This window comes from Salvelinus sp. IW2-2015, linkage group LG18 (genome assembly GCF_002910315.2).
Source record: "Salvelinus sp. IW2-2015 linkage group LG18, ASM291031v2, whole genome shotgun sequence".
Classification (NCBI taxonomy): Eukaryota; Metazoa; Chordata; class Actinopteri; order Salmoniformes; family Salmonidae; genus Salvelinus; species Salvelinus sp. IW2-2015.
Genome location: NC_036858.1, coordinates 56292150 through 56306285, shown reverse-complemented (window position 1 = coordinate 56306285; position 14136 = coordinate 56292150). Strand labels below are relative to the sequence as shown.

General features: G+C 42.7%; 1 protein-coding gene across 2 annotated transcripts in view; it reads left to right on the top strand.

Annotated features, from left to right (window-relative positions):
- The window catches only part of abca5 (ATP-binding cassette, sub-family A (ABC1), member 5), a 104075-nt gene that overhangs the window by 82150 nt on the left and 7789 nt on the right, over positions 1-14136 (top strand). Inside the window, exons 27-33 of one of the 2 annotated variants that reach the window (XM_024008176.2) lie at positions 3090-3213; positions 3401-3518; positions 4377-4468; positions 7235-7410; positions 10917-10992; positions 11851-11945; positions 13462-13581. In XM_024008176.2, the coding sequence (XP_023863944.1) occupies positions 3090-3213; positions 3401-3518; positions 4377-4468; positions 7235-7410; positions 10917-10992; positions 11851-11945; positions 13462-13581 (801 nt within the window). Of the gene's footprint in view, positions 1-3089; positions 3238-3400; positions 3519-4376; positions 4469-7234; positions 7411-10916; positions 10993-11850; positions 11946-13461; positions 13582-14136 lie in introns of both variants that reach the window. The other variant, XM_024008175.2, reaches the window with a different exon arrangement.

Sequence of the window (14136 nt, the reverse complement as noted above, 5' to 3'; positions counted from 1 at the left end):
ATATCTTTGGTCGGTTTTGGAAAATATTATTAAAATACTATATGCCAATACCTGCTCTGTTCTGGTCAGAATAACTAGAAGTAGCAGGCTAGTGGATCCCATCTCACCTCAGCTATTTTTATTGTCTATGGAGGCCCTGGCCCAGGGACTTCAACAATCAAAAGAAATTACAATAATATCTCTCAATTCTACCGGTCATGCCATCTCATTATACTCAGATAATATCAAACTTTATCTAGACAATGTACACTACCGGTTAAAAGTTTGGACACACCTACTCATTCAAGGGTTGTTCTTTATTATTACTATTTTCTACATTGTTGAATAATAATGAAGACATCAAAACTATGAAATAATACATATGGAATCATGTAGTAACCAAAGTGTGTTATGTTAAACAAATCAACATATTTTATATTTGAGATTCTTCAAATAGCCACCCTTTGGCTTGATGAGTTCTGGAGCGTGGATCTGGATGTTCCCCGTAGCCAGAGACAATACTAGCACAGCAGCTAGGAAGACCAGCAACAATGCCAGACTGAGAGAGGGAGGGAGTGAGACACAAATACATTGAGTAACTGTCTCCTCTGCCACCACAAGTATCAAATGGACCTTTGACCCACACTGACACTGTGTTGGAGTTCACACCCAGACTAGGGGGAAGGGAGAGAAAGAAAGAGGGAGAGAGAAAGAAAGAAAGGGAGAGATCATTTGAATTACAGCGAGAGAGACAAATGCATAGAGTAATTGTCTCTGACACAATGTCGAAAGCTCCTCTGCCACCACGAGTATCAAATGGACCTTTGACCCAAACAGTTCTTTAGAACACCCACAGGCCTCACAAGACTCGTCTGAAGGTCCCGTGGTACCAGTTGAAAAAAATGAATGGAAGTATATATGGAGATTGTTTAATGACAAAAATAAGCTTTTAAATACATGTAAAAAAATAAATAATATGATAAAGGTTTCCTGATCTTTCTTATATCTCTAGATATAAGTGTCTCTCTAGAGATACTTCAGAACAAACGTCCTTTTTATATTTTTGGGGGGACTGTCCATGTAGATAATCTGTTATTCAATGCATTAGTATTGGCTAATAGCAGTAAGGCCCTATATATTTTTTTATACTTCAAATCAAATAACTAAATGATCCTTGTGACCTTCTTAAAACAATTCCATATACAGTACCAGTCCAAAGTTTAGACACACCTACTCATTCCATGGTTTTTCTTTATTTGTACTATTTTCTACATTGTAGAATAATAGTGAAGACATCAAAACGATGACATAACACATATGGAATCATGTAGTAACCAAAGAAGTGTTAAACAAATCTAAATATATTTGGTGTCAGGTTTCCTCCAGACATGAGACTTGGCATTCAGGCCAGAAAGTTCAATCTTAGTTTCATCAGACCAGAGAATCATTTTTTTCATGCTCTGAGGGTGCCTTTTACTGAGGAGTGGCTTCCATCTGGCCACTCCATCATAAAGGCCTGATTGGTGGAGTGCTGCAGAGATGGTTGTCCTTCTGGAAGGTTCTCCCATCTCCACAGAGGAACTCTGTCAGAGTGACCATCGAGTTCCTGGTCACCTCCCTGACCAAGGCGCTTCTATTTAAGAATGATGGAGGCCACTTTGTTCTTGGGGACCTTCAATGCTGCAGAAATGTTTTGGTACACTTCCCCAGATCTGTGCCTCGACACAATCCTGTCTCGGAGCTCTACGGACAATTCCTTCAACCTCATGGCTTTGTTTTTGCTCTGACATGCACTGTCAACTGTGGGACCTTATATAGACAGGTGTGTGCCTTTCCAAATCATGTCCAATCAATTGAATTTACCACAGGTGGACTCCAATCAAATTGTAGAAACATCAAGGATGATCAACGGAACAGGTTGCACCTGAGCTCAATTTCGAGTCTCATAGCAAAGGGTCTGAATACTTATGTAAAGGTTTCTAAAAACAAATTCTTAAAACCTGTTTTCGCTTTGTCATTATTGAGTATTGTGTGTAGATTACTGAGGAATTGTTTTTATTTCATCCGTTTTAGAATAGGGCTGTAACGTAACAAAGTGGAAAAAGTCAAGGGGTCTGAATACTTTCTGAAGGCACTGTATTTAGCGAACTCCATGACAGTAGCTCACGCAAGGGCATAAGTAGACTACAAATGCATGCTGGGGCGGGCATGCCCTGAGCTCGTGAAGTGAGCGCTATTGAAGCGAAGTTTGGAGCGGGCGAGAAAGCCGACGCTCTAGCCTTTAGGAATATTTCTCCACGCTCCAGTCAAATTGGGCACGCTCAACTCCAGCTCTGCTCCGCTAACATACTCTTGACGCAAATGAGCTTCCCGACAGGTTGTGCAGAAATTATTTGGTTGTGCAAACCCACAGTTTCATCAGCTGTCCGGGTGGCTGGTCTCAGACGATCCCGCAGGTGAAGAAGCCGGATGTGGAGGTCTTGGGCTGGCGTGCTTACACGTGGTCTGCAGTGTTGGACGTACTGCCAAATTCTCTAAAATGATGTTGGAGGTGGCTTATGCTCAAGAAATTAAAACTAAATTCTCTGCCAACAGCTCTGGTGGACATTCCTGCAGTCAGCATGCCAATTGCACACTCCCTAAAATCTTGACTTCTGTAGGCCCACCACTTTTTTGTTTATTTTCTTTACCTACCAATTTTATTACAAAATGCTGTGTGGTTAATATGATAATTACATTTTTCTGTAGAGGGGCAGCTTATGGTACGTGTAGTATAAACTAAAAGTGTGTAAATGTACATGAATATTGTACCTGTAACCCCCCCAACCAAAAAATGACAAATAAAAACGTAGTCCAAAATGTCAAAAACATTATGAAAAAAAAGTTTTTTTTACATTGTTTTTGTTTCTTTCTGACCTTTTCAATTTAAAACAATCACAGTATGGTGCTTGATTATTTGATATTGAGATAACAATGGCTGCATTGGATCTTTAAGTCATCATAATACTCCACCTAGCTTCGATTCCAAGGTTCCTTGATTTGAATGAGACTTGAAAGTATGGCAACGTGAGACTATGAAACTGAATATTACCATTGTCTTTCTCCTGAAGGATCTCTTCCAAGACTAAGGCTAAAGTGGAGCGTAACCCAGAGGAGGGGATCAATGAGGATGAAGATGTTCAGATGGAAAAGGCTCGGGTGAAGGAGGCCCTCACCTGCCAGTGCTGTGAGGAGGTGTGTGTGTGTGGCCATTACGAGGTGTGTGTGTTAAGTGCTTTTTTATTCACACCTTGATCTCTGTGGAAGACTAGTCCCATCTTTGAAAGGGGATTTGCCATGTTTTGACGGCTTCCTCAGATAATCTATTAACTGTCATCTAATAATCTTTCTTGTGTGCCCCCCCCTCCCCTCCCCCCTTCAGAAACCAGTAGTGGTGGTGAGTAACTTGAGGAAGCAGTATAAATGTCCAAGGGAAGGAATCTCTCTCAAGAAGAGGAGGACGGTAGCCACCAAGAACATCTCCTTCTGTGTACGCAAAGGTCAGCTGAGCTTACTACTCTCCAACTGTAAATTTGATCAGTCAAACACTAAACAATTCCATTGCTTAACATTTATCACATGAAGTTATGAATGCAATGATTGAGTGTATGACTTATGTCCAGAGCAATGGAGGCTGCTGAAGGGAGGACGGCTCGTAGTAATGGATGGACCGGAATAAATAGAATGGTATCGGACAAATGGTTTCCATGTACTTCATTCCAGCCATTATTATAAGCCGTCCTCCCCTCAGCAGCCTCAACTGGATTTAAATTAGGCTTAGGTGGTGGGCGTGGTAAGGGATGTGGCAGGGTTGTTCTGCCTCCGCAGTAAAAAAAGAAAAAAATAGTGGCCCCAATCTTGCCGGTGTCAAGAAATTATAGACAAGCCAATTTCCCCCAATTCTATACTTTCCATGCAGCTGCTATTATTATTTTTGTTTTAAAGCAGATTTCCTGCAATTCTATGCATTTTGCCATGGCTAATGCTGTGTTCTTTTGCCCAAACATAACAAAATATATACTGCTAAATTAATCGTTTTGGGATTTTTCTATTCTCCCCGACTGTCTATATTTTATTTTGGTGGTTAGTTCAAAGATTATATTATAAAAAAAATATTTAGGTCCATTATCTTTTCTACATACTATCTGTTTTTAGTCGTTTAAGTTTACACTGAAAACATTTTTCCATCGCAAAATGTATAAAAAAATTATATATATATTTTACACTGTACTTAAGCGGCCCGTCCAAGGATATTAATGGCAGAGAAATCTCTGAGGTCTGCACTGTGAAGCTTGGGTTTTTGAACAATGTCAATGGTCTCATAACAGAACCAGTATATCAACTGTATGTGTGTTCAGGTGAGGTGCTTGGACTGCTGGGGCCCAACGGAGCAGGGAAAAGCACCATCATGCATATGTTGTCTGGAGACACAGTCCCAACCGCTGGACAGGTACATACCATTCACCCTCTGTCTTTTGACTGGACCCAATATGGAATTTTTAGGGCCAGTTTCCTGGACTTATAAGTCATATACATTTAAAATGGCTTTTAACCTCTAATTCCTCCCAAACCCGGATCCGGGAGCACCCCCCACAGTAAAAAAGCTGACTAGCATAGCCTAGCATAGCGTCACAAGTAAATAGCATCTAAATATCATTAAATCACAAGTCCAAGACACCAGATGAAAGATACACATCTTGTGAATCCAGCCATCATTTCTGATTTTTAAAATGTTTTACAGGGAAGACACAATATGTAAATCTATTAGCTAACCACGTTAGAAAATCATCCACTTTTTTACTCCACCAGTTTTTTACTCCATCAGTAGCCATCACTAATTCGACCAAATAAAGATATAAATACCACTAACCAAGAAACAACTTCATAAGATGACAGTCTGATAACATATTTATTGTATAGCTATGTTTTTTTAGAAAAATGTGCATATTTCAGGTATAAATCACGTTCTACATTGCAGCGCAATCTGAAATAGTGCCGAAGCTCCAGAATAATTACAGAGACCAACGTCAAATACCTAATTACTCATCTTAAAACATTTCTGAATAATACAGCGTACAGCAAATGAAAGCCAACATCTTGTGAATCCAGCCAATATGTCAGATTTTTTAAGTGTTTTACAGCGAAAACACAATATAGCATTATATTAGCTTAGCACAATAGCCAGAAACACAAGCAATTTACCAGCAGCAACAGGTTAGCGATCGTAACAATCCAGCAAAAGATATATAATTTTTGGACTAACTTTGATATACTTCCACAGATGACAGTCCTGTAACATCATATTACACAATGCATATAGGTTTTGTTCGAAAATTTGCATATTTAGCAGCACAAATCGTGGCTATACAATGTGATCAGTAGCAAAAGTTCTTGCATTCTGGCCGGCCGCATCTTTGGAAAGGCACCTAATCTAATCAATAAATATCGTAAACTTGACTAAAAAATACAGGTTTGGACAGCAAATGAAAGATGCATTAGTTATTAATGCAACCGCTGAATTAGATTTAAAATTAACGTTACTAGACATACAGTGTGGTTACAGCCAGACTAGTGCGCAATAACGGCGGACAAATGCGTTTACATTTTTTCCACATAAATACGGAATAACATCATAAATAGTTCTTACTTTTGGACGAGCTTCCATCAGAATCTTGGGCAAGGTGTCCTTTGTCCAAAGAATCGTTGCTTGGTTGTAAAACGTCGTCTCAACTTCGGAACTAGCAGCTAACATTAGCTATGTGGCCACAACATTCCCAAATCCCCAAAACGCAATACTAAGGAAATTCCGAAAATAGCAATATACTCGCATAAACTGATATAACTCGGTTTAAAAATAACTTCGTTATGATGTTTCTAAACCTATATCGAATTAAATTACAGACGGATATAGCTAAGGCCGATAACTGAGCGTTTCAAAATGCCATCTTGAGGTCTTGCTTTGCGCAATGACGAACGACGAAAAGAGAGCGCACTTCGTTCCTTGGCCTTTTATAAGCTCTGAGAACTACGTAGACACTCCATTCCACTTCTCATTGGTTACTGACATCCAGGGAAGGCGGGTGCAGTTCATGTCGACCCATAGGATACATACAGGAGCTTTAAACTGATCTGAGAACAGAGCCTCATTTTCAGACCTTCGCAGTTCCTGTCATGGATTTCGCTGCAGAAAGAGTTCTGGTTCACCCACAGACATAATTCAAACGGTTTTAGAAACTAGATTGTTTTCTATCCAATAGTAATAATAATATGCATATTGTACGAGCAAGAATTGAGTACGAGGCAGTTTAATTTGGGAACGATAAATGTCCAAGTTGAAACAGCACCCCCTGTAGTGTCAAGAGGTTATCTTCTTATGGCTGCAATCCCATTAACGGGATAATATGACAACAGCCAGTGAAAGTGCAACATACATGTATCTTATACCATACATGTATCTTATACCATTTTAAAGGTAATCTTGTTGTTAATCCCACCAAAGTGTCCGATTTCAAATAGGCTTTACAGTGAAAGCGCCACAAACGATTGTTAGGTCACCGCAAAATCACAGAAAAACACAGCTATTTGTGACAGGAGTCACAAAAAGCAGATAGAGAAAATGAATCACTAACCTTTGATGATCTTCATCAGATGACACTCATAGGACTTCATGTTACACAATACATATATGTTTTGTTCGATTAAGTTCATATTTATATCCAAAAACCTTTAAGTTTACATTGGCGCCACTGATTCATTCAGCCCCACATCACAGTAGAAGCTTCATTCAAGGTTCTACAGACTGTTGACATCTAGTGGAAGCCGTAGGAAGTGCAAACAGATCCATATCCTACTGTGTTTTCAATAGGCGAGGAGTTAAATCGACCAACCTCAGATTTCTCACTTCCTGGTTGGATTTTTTACCAGGTTTTTGCCTGCCATATGAGTTCTGTTATACTCACAGACATAATTCAAACAGTTTTAGAAACTTCAGAGTGTTTTCTATCCTAATAATAATGCATGTATTAGCAACTATGACTGAGGAGCAGGCTGTTTACTCTGGGCACCTCTGTGCACCTTTCATCCAAGCTACTCAATACTGGGCCTGCAGCCATAAGAAGTTAAACCATTTCTGGGCAATAATTGAGACCAAACAGCTGCATTTAAGGTCCAATCTGATCCTATGATTAAATATGACAGTCTGTTTTTCTTGCCTCAGGTCCTGATGGGGGACTACAGTACAGAGTTCCGTCCAGTAGACAACCCCCTGGAGCATATAGGCTACTGTCCCCAGGTCAGCCCTTTGTGGCCCCGCATCACCCTGGAGGAACACCTGGAGATCTACGCTGCCATCAAGGGCCTCCAGGGACAGGACGTCCCTGGCATCATCACACGGTAACTATCCACTATCATAATACAGTTAATACTTGTCATTTAGCAGATGCTCTTTTCCAGTGTGACTGCATTCATGTTAACTAGGAAGGACAACCACATATCACAGGCAACGAAAGTGTGGTGGGTGGGGGCAGTTGCTGTTCCATAGGTAAGCACCATGGTCTTGTAGTGGATGGGAGCTTCAACTGGAAGCCAGTGGAGCATGAGGAGGAGCGGGGTGACATGGGAGAACTTGAAAACCAGGCAGACGGCCGCGTTCTGGATAAGTTTCGGAGTTTTGATGGCACAAGAGGGGAACCCAGCCAACAGCAAGTTGCAGTAGTCCAGATGGGAGATGACAAGTGCCTGGATTATGACCTTCACCACTTCCTGTGTATTATAGGGTCATACTCTACGGATGTTGTAGAGCATGAACCTGCAAGAGCGGGTCACTGCTTTGATGTTTGCAGAGATAAACAGTGTTGTCCAGTGTCACGCCAAGGTTCTTTGCACTGGGAGGGCGACACTGGAGTTGTCAACCATGATGGAGAGGTCTTTGAGCGGGCAGGCCTTCCCCCAGGGGAAGAGCAGTTATGTCTTATTGAGCTTGAGGTGGTGGGCCGGGCACCTGGGTGTCAGAAGGGAAGGAGAAAGGTAGTTGCGTGTCATCTGCAGAGCAATGATGGGAGATACCATGTGAGGATATGACGGAGTCGAGTGACTTGGTGTATAGAGGCCCTAGAACCGAGCGCTGGGGGACACCAGTAAATCTGTGTCCGACGCAGATCCTCTCCATGTCATCTGGTAGGAGCGGCCTGCCAGGTAAGATTCAATCCAAAAGTGTGCAGAGCCCGAGATGCCCAGCCCTGAGAGGGTGGAGAGAAGGATCTGATGGTTCATGGTGTCAAAGGCAGTGGATAGATCTAGCAGGATGAGAACAGAGGAGAGAGTCAGCTTTGGCAGTGCAGAGAGCCTCTGACACAGAAGAGCAGTCTCGGTTGGGTGACCCATCTTGAAGCCTGACTATTTAGGGTCAAGATCGTTGAGAGCCATAACGATAAAGTTGATCATAGACAGCACACTCAAGTGTTTTGGAAAGGCTACAGGTCTATAGTTTGACGTCAGATGAGTCGAGTGTTGGTTTCTTGAGGGGAGCAACTCTGGCCATTTTGAATTTAGAGGGGACGCAGCCAGTGGTCAGGGATGAGTTAATGAGAGAAGGTCTCCGAGATGGTCTGGGGTCGAGCGGGCAGGTTGTCCAGTGGCCAGACGTCATCTGGAAAAGGGGAGAAAGAGGTCAAGGCGTAGGGTAGTTGAGTGAGACCAGTGGACTCAATAGGCTGAGTGAAGGAGTAGCGGATGTCGTCAACCTATTTTTCCCCAAAGTTGTTGACAAACTCGTCCACAGAGAGGGAGGAGGGAGAAGGTGGAAGAACTTCCTAGGGTTAGAGGCAGAAGCATGAAATGTAGTGGTTGAAAGTGGCTTTAGCAGCAGATACAGAGGAAGAGAAGGTAGAGAGGAGGGAGTGAAAGGATGATAGGTTCTCCGGAAGTTTAGTGTTCCTCTATTTTTCACTCAGCTGCTCGCAGCCCTGTTCTGTAAACTCACAATGAGTCACTCAGCCACGGAGCAGGAGGGGAGGGCCGAGCTGGCCGGGAGGAAAGGGGACTGTGCAGGTCATAGGATGCGGAAAGGGAGGGAAGTAGAGTCGAAGAGGCAGAGTCGGGAGAATTATTTAGCAGAAGGGAGAGGAGATGGACAGGTGAGAATAGAAAATCTCCACTTAGGAGAAATTTGTAGACCTGTGTCACCACCACCAAAGACCAGGTGCTCTCGGACTATGAGAGAAACAGTCAGATGTAGAGTAGCTGGAGTAGCAGTGTTCTCTGGGGTGATATGTCTTCATCAGGGACAAAAAGTCAAGGCATTGAATGGCAGCATAGGCTGAGATGAACTAGGCATTCTTGACCGCAGTGTGGCAGTTCCAAATGCTGCCAGAGACCAGGAATTCCACATGGATTGTGCGTGCAGGGTACACTAAATTAGGAGGGTTGCAACCAAGTTGTGGGGAACGTCTGTCAATACTACAGGGAGAGGTGCAAACAGGTATAGAAAACGCACAGGGTTGACAAAGCTGCAAAATCAAAGTAAATAACTAGGTAAAATATACTCAAGTGAGAGTGTGGCGCCTTCCTCCAACAACTCCGCAGAACCGTCTTTGTTTCGGCGTTGGTCTTAGTTATGAGACCGAACTGACACGACCGCCGCTACCACTGAGAAACCAGGGGAGACTGAAGAACTAACACTAATTGCTAATTGCTTATCAGAGGTGGAGAGCACGCCTCCCTGTACTAATTGCTGATTGCCTAGGAGAAGTGAAAGCACTCCAATATAGCCACTGATTACCAAAAGAAGTCACAAATTGCCCTGTACCTTCATCCTGATTGATGTGTCATGAACTATCTGCAAATTATGAACAGTCAGCAGACACCAAGTAGGTCACTGTGAAGACAGGGAGCACTTAAAGTAGATGGCACTAGCTAGCAAACAGACAGTACTAGACATCAATAGATAAAGACCAAAAAATTATACTATCAGGAGTCCTCTAGCTATAGAATAAAGCACACTGAGATGGCGCCTGAGAAGCTGGTTATATGCAGTACACTCAGAAAAGAGATGTTAACCATTGTGCCACAAAGAGGGACTTAGGGTAATTACAATTGGCTCAGAACAGGGCAGCACGGCTGGCCCTTTAAAGTAAACAGAGAGCTAACAATGATATGCATGTAAATCTCTCATGGCTCAAAGTGGAAGAGAGATTGACTTACTTCATCACTACTTGTTTTTGTAAGAGGTGTTGACAAGCTGAATGCACTGAGTTGTCTGTTTAAACTACTAGCACACAGCTCAGACACCCATACATACCCCACAAGACATGTCACCAGAGGTCTCTTCACAATCCCCAAGTCCAGATTTAAAAATAAAAATAAAAAAAACTGGTAAAAATACACCTTATGGAACAGCGGGGACTGTGAAGAGACACACAAAGGTGCAGACACAAGCATACGCACACAAGCGCTAGCACACACACACTACACACACGTACGTTGTAATATTGTTGTACGGTGGTTTTATACATTTTGTATTGTAGATATGTAGTAGTGTAATAATGTTATATGATGTACTGTTTTATCTTTTTATATATGTAATGTAAGTGCATTAATGTGTTTGGACCCCATAATAGATGTAAATACCCTTATGTCAACTGTCTTGTGGTAGTAACAGCTGGTGCCTGATGTAGTCAGAGATGTACTGTTGACAACTAAGCATTGATTGGATTGTTTATCTGGAGTTCATTTTAATCCTAAAAAATGAATAATGTGTCTAACGTTTGCCTCTTATCTAACCTGCCTTTTAGACTTGGCCCTCTTTATTTTTCTGTTATGTACCTTTTTGCTGTGGTCTCCTGTGGAATGGACTTTGTGTGAACTTTGTGTTTGTCTCTCTCTCTCTGTGTTCCTATCAGTGTGGTGAATGCTCTGGAGCTGAAGGGCCACCTCCACAAGCAGGCAAAAAACCTCTCAGCTGGGATCAAGAGGAAGGTGAGACAGAAAGAGGGAGAGCAAGAGAGAGTTCCACTTTACACTCTGTCTACTCTCCACACCTTTACATAACACTGTGGAAAGGGAGACTTTTACTTTGAAACTGCTTGCCAGGGAGACATTTGGAAAGCTGAAATGGGGTTGCTTCGGAGATTCCGTTTGGGCCTAGCAGTACCATCCATCATTTAATGTGATGTTTGATAATAGAGAGAGGAAATGAAGTGAGTGTATCCTCCCTCTGCCAGTTCAAACAACCCTACAACCTTACTTTGCTCACTTGTTTAATTTGTATATCTGTGTCACAGTATGTTGACTGCTGTCTCAATCTCTGAATGCTCAGCTATGAGAATCCAATTGACGTTTACTCCTGAGGTGCTGGAAAGAAAATGCTACAGGTTGTACCCACTACAACCGCTGTGATTTATTATTTGACCCTGCTGGTCATCTATGGTAGTTTGAACATCTTGAAGAACGATCTGGCCTTAATGGACAATCTTATAATCTCCACCTGGGAAAGCCAGAAGAAGACTGTCAACCCCTCAGAGCCTGGTTCCTCTAGGTTTCTTCCTGACTTACTAGGGAGTTTTTCCTAGCCAACCTTGCTTCTACGTCTACATTGCTTGCTGTTTATAATTTTAGGTTTGGTTTTCTGTGTAAGCACTTTGGGACATCTGCTGATGTAAAAAGTGCTTTATAAATATATTTGATTTTTATTGTTGCGTTTTCTTTGAGTGTTTTAGCCTAGCCCAAACATTCATATCCTTTTGCCCTCACTAATTCTCATTTGCCTGTTTCATTTGTATCTGTGCCACACGTTGTTGACTGTTTTCCTTTGTGTTTCCTGTTTATGTGTTTCAGTTGTGCTTTGCTCTCAGCATGTTGGGGAACCCTCAGATAGTTCTGCTGGACGAGCCTTCTGCAGGGATGGACCCCAAGTCCAAACAACGCATGTGGTGAGACCCATGCTCCTCTCCCTGGGACAGGCACAATCAGACCAAAACAATGTTGTTGACAAGAAATAGTTGTGCGGTACAAGGCTGAGAAATTACAGCAAAATCACACTGCAATCAATAGAAACCAGAATGTATCGTGTTTCATTGTGTCATTTGTATATGTACACTATATATACAAAAGCATGTGGACACACCTTCAGTGGATTCAGCTATTTCAGCCACACCCATTGCTGACAGGTGTATAAATCGAGCACACAGCCATGCAATCTCCATAGACAAACATTGGCCGTAGAATGGCCTTACTGATGAGCTCAGTCACTTTCAAAGTGGCACCGTCATAGGATGCCACCTTTCCAACAAGTCAGTTTGTCAAACTTCTACCTTGCTAGAGCTGCTCCAGTCAACTGTAAGTGATGTTACTGTGAAGTGGAAACGTCTAGGAGCAACAACGGCTCAGCTGCAAAGTGGTAGGCCACACAAGCTCACAGAATGGGACCACAGAGTGCTGAAGCGTGTATCGCATAAAAATCGTCTGTCCTCGGTTGCAACACTCACTAACAAGTTCCAAACTTCCTCTGGAAGCAACGTCAGCACAAGAACTGTTCGTCGGGAGCTTCATGAAATTTCATGGCCGAGCAGCCGCACACAAGCTTTAGATCACCATGCGCAATGCCAAGCGTCGGCTGGAGTGATGTAAAGCTCGCCGCCATTGGACTCTGGAGCAGTGGAAAAGCTTTCTCTGGAGTGATGAATCATTCTTCACTCTCTGGCAGTCCGAAGGACAAATCTGGGTTTGGCAGATGCCAGGAGAACGCTACCTGCCCGAATGCAAAGTGCCAACTGTAAAGTTTGGTGGAGGAGGAATAATGGTCTGGAGCTGTATTCCATGGTTCGGGCTAGGCCCCTTTGTTCCAGTGAAGGGAAATCTTAACGCTACAGCATACAATTACATTCTAGATGATTCTGTGCTTCCAACTTTGTGGCAACAGTTTGAGGAAGGCCCATTCCAGTTTCAGCATGACAATGCCCCCGTGCACAAAGCGAGGTTCATATAGAAAATGTTTGTCAAGATCAGTGTGAAAGAACTTGACTGGCCTGCACAGAGCCCTGACTTCAACCCCATCGAACACCTTTGGAATTAATTGGAATGCCGACTAGCCCAACAGGCCTAATAGCCCAACATCAGTGTCCAACCTCACTAATGCTCTTGTGTCTGAATGGAAGCAAGTCCCTGCAGCAATGTTCTAACATCTAGTGGAAAGCCTTCCCAGAAGAGTGGAGGCTGTTATAGCAGCAAAAGGGGAACCAACTTCATATTAATGCCCATGATTTTGGAATGAGATGGTTGACGAGCAGGTGTCCATACACTACATAACCAAAAGTATATGTCATCTTCAGTTTCAAAGGTTTTCAGTTTGTTTTTTAGTTTTAGATTTTCATTGTTCTACTCTGTTAAGTAGCCAGTAAAGTGCTAAGGCTGTGGTCCTTCTGTTCCTCTGGTTCGTCCGGTCTCCAGGAGGGCTATCCGGGCAGCGTTTAAGAACCGCCAGCGTGGGGCCATTCTGACAACTCACTACATGGAGGAGGCTGAGGCTGTGTGTGACCGCGTGGCCATCATGGTGTCAGGGCAGCTCAGGTGAGTGTTGGGGTATCAGAGTAGGGGTGAAGATGGGTGGAACATAGCGTTGGATAGAGAATGCACTTGCCACAATGGCTGTTTGTGGTCTGCCCTCTATCCAACTCAATGAGGGGGACAGGGGGGTGTCCAGAAGCTCTGACATTGGGGAAAAGGTGTGATATGTTGCAAATACATTGCTATAGCTAATAATCTATGTCGCAGTAACTAGGTTATAAATAACTTTGTCTTTTTATCATACTGTAGGTATGTTTTTAGTGTTTAGATATTTTGTTTGGTGTTGAGATCAGGTGGTGTATTGGGGAGTTGATTTGTGGTAGTTGTGATTAGGATGATGGTGATGAGGATGTGTTATATCTCAGGTGTATTGGGTCTATGTAGTTGTGATGATGATGATGATAATGTGTCTCAGGTGTATTGGGTCTATGTAGTTGTGATGATGGTGATGAGGATGTGTTATATCTCAGGTGTATTGGGTCTATGTAGTTGTGATGATGATGATGTGTCTCAGGTGTATTGGGTCTATGTAGTTGTGATGATGATGATGTGTCTCAG